General features: G+C 47.8%; 1 protein-coding gene across 1 annotated transcript; it reads right to left on the bottom strand.

Annotated features, from left to right (window-relative positions):
- Positions 1-1,745: 1,745 nt before the first annotated feature.
- On the bottom strand, positions 1,746-3,123 carry LOC119284031. Its single transcript, XM_037563335.1, has 4 exons — positions 3,117-3,123; positions 2,999-3,070; positions 2,474-2,739; positions 1,746-1,961 (listed from the first exon to the last, which is right to left on the bottom strand). The coding sequence occupies exons 1-4, from the start codon at positions 3,121-3,123 to the stop codon at positions 1,839-1,841; spliced, it is 468 nt and encodes a 155-aa protein (XP_037419232.1). The 3' UTR covers positions 1,746-1,838.
- Positions 3,124-6,751: the final 3,628 nt, after the last annotated feature.

Genomic DNA, 6,751 nt, shown 5'->3' with positions numbered 1-6,751 from the left:
GATGCATGCCACGAAAAACACCACCCCCAAACGTGCGTGAGCCCTACGCCACCGAGAGGTGGCCAACACGTGCCAACCACAGCCGAATCTGGGCCAAGGCCGCACCCAACCAACACTACGCTACGAGCCCGCCCTGTCACCGTACCCAAGGGCACCACCGCGCCCCCGCGATGCTGCGAAGTGTACACTTTGTCGCCGCCACGACACACTCGTGGATCATGCCATCACGCGCGGCACTTACACCCGATTGATCTGCCTGCACCGCCAATGGCCAGCACACGAGGGAGAGATGCCCTGCCACCGGCGACGCCGCACAGGCTTCGCCCCAACCACGCACAAAGAAAGGGGAGAGGGAGGAGAGGAGACGAAAGATGGTTACAATGTTAGGACTCCCATGGCACGAACGGGATACGTCGCTGGAGCGGGAAGGGTGTTTTTGCAAAACATGCGCAGGGATCCTCCATGAACACATCTACTAGCTAGTAAGACGATTGAAAATATTAATGTGAATTATTTTGTGAAATACCTTAGACGGGCCGCACTTATGTACTTATTATCTCCATATATACAAACTCACAGCGGCGGCAGTCTTCCTCTTCATCTCTCACGAACAGAACGAGCCGCAATCTAAGGACTAAGGCCGGCCCCCGCGCGGCAGCCATGGATGACAAGACGGACTCCCTGCCGGACGACGCGCTCGCCCAAATCCTCCGCCACCTGCCGCCGCGCGACCTCGCCGTGTCCCGCTGCGTGCGCAAGGCGTGGTGCGCCATCGTCGACGGCCGTCGCCTGCTGCTCCGCAAGATGCTCCCGCACGCCGTGCGCGGCCTCTTCTTCAACTACGGCGACCGCGCGCGCCCGCGACCGCGTTTCTTCGCCAGCCCCTCCTCGATAGCGATCTCAGCTTCCTGCCTTCCTACGGCGGCAGCTCTACAGGACTGGTCGATCACTGCGGCGGCCTCCTGCTGCACCGCGACCGAAGGACCCTCTGCGTGATCAACCCCGCCACCAGGCGCTGGGAAGATCTTCCGTGGGAGTCAGGGTGGACGCGGTCCGGTCCGGTCCGGGCTTTGACCGAGCCAGCCTTTGGACCGGCCGCGGCCGGTCCGGTCCGGACCGGACCGATGTGGCCAGCGAGCCTGTTTTATAGGACCGGACCGAAGCAGCAAAAGCTCGGTCAGCCCGAATGGACCGTATGGGACCGATGGCTGGGAGTGCTCTGCTGGCCACTGTTTAGGCTGCTGTGTGGTTTGTAGACTGTAGCTGCCCTGTAGTGTCATTGTTTAGACTGTAGCTGCCCTGTAGCTGCTCTATTCAGCTTTTTGGCCACTATTTAGACCGTGGGTTATCCTGGGAGTGCCATGTTGATCTTTTTTGCCACAGTTTAGGCTGTCCAAATTAGTTATGTCATACAGTCATAGTAAGCTGCTCCTGTGAGTGCTCTGTTTCTGTTCAATGACTAGTGTGGCATAACTAAATTTGGACAGCATTTTATTTGAATTTTGGACATCAAAACAATTGATTTTGAGAGGAACAATATCACAAAAATCACATGCACAAAATTGATCACTACAGTTTTCAGATAAGTTTGGACTGAAAAAGCAGAAATATCACAGCCACAAACAACTAATTTGGACAGCAAGCACTGGACTAAATTTGGACAGCAAGAATAACTAAATTTGGACAGCATTTCCTTTGTTTTTTGGACATCCACAAACTGATATTGACAGGAAAGATGGCACAAATCAGGTTAAGCACAAATATCACATCCACAAACAGAAGGTCTTATCATCATTGAACATGTAGGACAAGTGAAACATGTAGGAAGAATAGTTACCCTAGTTAGGCAGCGCCGAATCTTGCCTAATTAGGTAATTCACGCTTTTCTCCTTTGCCTTCGCCTTCGCATTCTCCTTACCAGCACCCTTTCCCTTCTCATTCCCCTTCTCCTTCACCATTATCTACAAAAAACAGCACATAATATCTGCAGTCAGTACATTAATCAAGCGCAAAAAATTCATCTTCTTCTTTTTGTAGCATAGAAAATCATCTAGTACTAGTGCAAATAAACATAATTATCTCCTGACCATTATCTATAAAAAACAGCACATAATCCCCCTCTCATTCCCCTTCTCCTTCACCATTATCTCCTGACCAAATCATCTACTACTAGTGCAAATAAACATAATTTATCTCCTGCCATTATCTACAAAAAAACAGTACAAAATCCCCCTCTCATTCCCCTTCTCCTTCACCATTATCTCCTGACCAAATCATCTACTACTAGTGCAAATAAACACAACTATCTCCTGACCATTATGTACAAATAAAACAGCACATAATCCCCCTTCTCCTTCACCATTATCTCCTCACCAAATCAAAGACTTGCCAGCAAGATTGTTCAGCTCACTAAACTACAACATCTACTCTGTGACGTAGATTAGAGGAAGATACCAATCGGGATTGGGGCTACCTTTTCCTCTTCGTGGCGCTCCGTGAGGAACCAGGGAAGGACGGACCGACGGCGTGCTGGCCTTGCTGCCTCCCCGACGTACACGTGCTCCTCCAGCGCAGACTCGGACCAGATGGCGCCGTCGGTGAAGGGAGAGCCGCGGGCAACGGCGCCGTCGCCTGGGTTAGGGTTAGGGATAGAGGAACAGAGGAGGAGGCGCTGGAGGGGGCAGAACGCAGAAGGAATCGAGCCAGGATGGAATGGAACGAGGGGAGGGGGTCGCTCGGCTCGGGGTGGGCCTCTCGATGGCTAGATCTGTAGTTCTGTACACTTGATGGGCCTTGCCGCCTGCGGTCCGCTCGGTCGGCCCGGATAAAGACCTGACTGGACCGAAAAAAATTCGGTCTCCTTTTCTGGGCTCGGACCGGCTAGTTTTCCTGTCGGGCCTGGACCGTACGGGCCGGTCCTAAACGGGCCACGAGCGGGCCGGAAAGCCCGCTCGTGCCGTCCAGGCTGACGTGGGAGGACGACGGCTGCGACGCCTACCTTGTGTTTGACCCTGCTGAATCGCTGCACTATCAGGTGTTCTCAGTGCCGCGCGAGCTCGAGAAGGTGGTACTGAACCCACACGATGAGTTAGAAGAGGATTTCATCCGTTGGCCACCATCCATCTGGACGTTAGATGTGTTCTCATCCAGCACAAGGCAGTGGGAGAAGAGATCGTTTGTTCATGAAGCAGAAGCTCCGGAGACGATGGCTGATGCGCGACTAGATCTATTAGATCCATTATCCATGTCATGGAGCCACCAGACGGGTAGCCGCAGTGTGTATTGGCGAGGATCGCTCTACGTGCACTTTTACGGTGTGTTTGTTGTGAGGTACTCTAGTTTTCTAGCACTAGTTCATCTCTGCAAAATCACTTTTAATTTCTAGCACTAATTTTCTATATATATCTTGGAGAATGTTTCTAATGTTATTTTTGAATAAATGGACATTTCTATAGGTTATCTTTCTCGAATGGGAAGTACCGAGTAATCAAAACACCCATAAATAACGAGGAGAGCATTCACGTCCACTCTTATGTTGGGAAATCGGAAAATGGTGTGTACTTTGCAACAGTTCATGATGGATGTCGACTTCAGGTTTGGACTCTCATGGAATCAAGTGGACGGCTAGATTGGGTGTCGAAGAAACATATTGATCTGGGAAATGCAACTCTACCATTGTGCCAGCCAGATTATATGGAGGTAATTGGAAAAACTTGGATTTCGGACGACGATGATGATGTGAATGGCAACAATAGAAACATAAGGAGGGAAAATTTGGACTGGGACTCCGACGATGATAACATTGTGAATATTGAAGATTCTTCTTATCATTATTCCCACACCTATGTCTCCTTTCTTGGGTTTCATCCCTACAAAGAAGTTGTTTTCTTGGCGTTGGCATCATACAGACGGCCAGTTGCAGTGGCTTTTCATTTGAACAGCTCAAAATTTCAGTATCTGGGCACACCACAGCTAGCAGATTACTCACGTGGCGCTCGCATACAAGGATCATTTCCGTACACCCCCTGCGTAACTGGGCATCTTCTATATCACTTCACAGAGTAGTACATTTGGGCTGCAAATAGTCTAAATAATGAAACCCTAGTCGTGGGGCCCTTGTTTTTGTTTATGCTCATTTCTAGCTCACCGTATTGGAAGCAGTATCAAATGATCTTTGGGTTCTTGATTTTTCTATGTAGGGAAATATCTATTAGTTATTAGTTTGTTTTAGAGAAAGATTAAGATTAGGATTCAAACGTGGACCTCTCCTGGATATTTATACTCTTAGTTCTCGAATAAGCAGAATAATTATCTGTGCCTGGACAAGCTTTTGATCATTCGGTAAGTACTCCCTTACTCCCATAACACAAAATGTTATTACAACCTACTCCCTCCGTTCCAAAATAGATGACCCAACTATGCACTAACTTTATTACAAAGTTAGTGCATAGTTGGGTCATCTATTTTGGAACGGAGGGGGTATATATGAGTACATTAGTTGTAAAATAACATTTTATATTATAGGACACATGGAGTAGTTATTTTTGTTTTGTTTTTGTAATACTTTGTTTTAGAGAGAGATTATGGAATCAGTATGCCATGTATTCATCTATCGCAATTGCGTAGTGCATGGATTTTATTTAGAACTTGCACGTTTCTCTTTTATAGTCAGTTTCTACTTTGACGCCATGATTCTAGTTTTCTTTTAGAAAGATGGTTGTCGCCTGGCCTTAAAATGAGGCCCTAAAGTTAACTGTAAAGGTTCGATACAAGGCCACAATGATTCTACCAATAAATAAACCAGGCTCTTTCCATTATATACTTCAAGAGAAGTGCTTTCTGCTTTCCCGAAAGAATTTGCCCGAATTATGAAGCACTTGCATTTTCCTAACTCGTAATGGTAGATTGATTGGCACATGATTATGTTAGGAGTTTATATATATCATTACTGTGAACTACTAAACATAGTGTGTTGATGGATTAATTTGGCTAGTAACATGGTGCATGATGTTTCGAAAACTGTCATTCTGCTTGGTTATCTTCAATTTTAGTTTTGGTTCGGCATAATCATAATGTGAGTGACGACTCAGAGGGCAAAATGATCATCTCACTGTTGGTGAAACGTAGGGCGGGTGCTGGTTTTTTCGTAAGAAGTTCCAGACTCCGAGCTAGTGTATTTTTCCTTTATTTCCTGCAATTGCTAAGGAGTCGCTCATGACAGCGTTTGGCACTCCATGTAAAGAAGATTGTGTGATTATGTCGTAGTTGCCGCCTGTAGGATGTAGCACACGACTTCTATTTCTGAAACTAGCACAGTCTCAAGCGCCTTATCATCCATAGTTGTAGAAAGTTGTACTGGAGTGCCTCTGCACCCTTCTGCTGCGGAATTCATATGTAATAGTATCTGTGACCAACCCTCTTTTGCTTGATCGATACAAGTGACCCATGCATGGCTTGATGGTCACATAGAATTGTCAGGTGGAGTTGGCACCACCACCCTGAGATCCTCCTCATCCGTCTTGAGAAGGATGACGATGATGAGAATAATACGTAGCCGGCTAATGATCGTGAGAACTAAGAAGGACGGTGATCGCACCGGCAAAAGGCCAAAGAATGAAATGGCACCAGGGAAAATTTCGTTTATGCCTGTCAGCTGAGTTGGTATTCTGTACGTCGCCCATGAGCAAGGTGGCATTGTTGTTGTTGCTCACCCCGCTACCAGCGACCCAGTTCAGCTCTTGGGGATGCATTGAGCTCCTCACCGCCTTTGGAGACATACATGGTGGATAAGGAGGAGCTCGTCGAGCATGACGCTATGCAGTCTATGATGCGACGGCCGACGAAGCCAGGCGGGCACTTTGCAGTATGCATCACCATCTTTTTTAAGTTGAGATCATGCTCTCCTTTGCACGTTCCGTTTCATCAAGAATCATCATTATTATCGCCGTTTGGCGCCATCTTGGTCATCATCCAACGAAGAGGAATCCATGAGCTCGGCATAGAAGTACCCCTTATTTGAATTCATCACATTTTCTTCAAAGTAAACAATGAAAACATAAACAAAAGTGTTATGACTTTCACCAAACACTTGTCATCCAAGGCGCCCGCCATGGACGACATCGCCAGGGGCGAATGGTGCCTGGGCGACATGCGGACTCGGGGGGATGTGGCGGCAACATTGACGGTAAGGCAGCTGGGTGGAGCGACAGAGGTCCGGCAAGGCTTAGGCGGTCTGGGGTTGCGGCAGTAGTTGTGTTCTCTGAGAGCGAAGAGAGAGAGCAAAGGTACTGAGTGTGAAAAAACCAGGCTTCGGGCAGGTTTTTGAGTGGGTCCGGACTTCCCTTGACCTTTTCTGATTTGGGATCCCACTGCAGGATTTCGGCCGTTCAAATTGGTTCAGTCAAATTTAGAATGCTAAGTTGGAGACGTAAAAAGTGTTTGAAGCAGCAAATCCAAATGTAGATTTGAACGTTTGCGTTGGAGATGCACTTACAAATATACAATCCAAACACATTTAGTTTGGATTTGTATTCCTAATTGGAGCCTGTGTTCGGCGGGATGCTTTTAACCGGCTTGGGGGTTTTCCGTCTCCGGATGGTACTCATCATCTACCTCTACATGCCTCCATAGCACTCGTATATGGCGGTACGCCGTCCCGCATGCCAATTAGCGTCGCTCGATAGTTGCCCCTAGCACCGCGACTCCCCAATCTCCGACGCATTGCTCCCATCTGACAATTTGAAACTCATCT

This window comes from Triticum dicoccoides, chromosome 4A (assembly GCF_002162155.2).
Source record: "Triticum dicoccoides isolate Atlit2015 ecotype Zavitan chromosome 4A, WEW_v2.0, whole genome shotgun sequence".
Classification (NCBI taxonomy): Eukaryota; Viridiplantae; Streptophyta; class Magnoliopsida; order Poales; family Poaceae; genus Triticum; species Triticum dicoccoides.
This window is presented reverse-complemented; position numbering and strand designations above follow the sequence as displayed.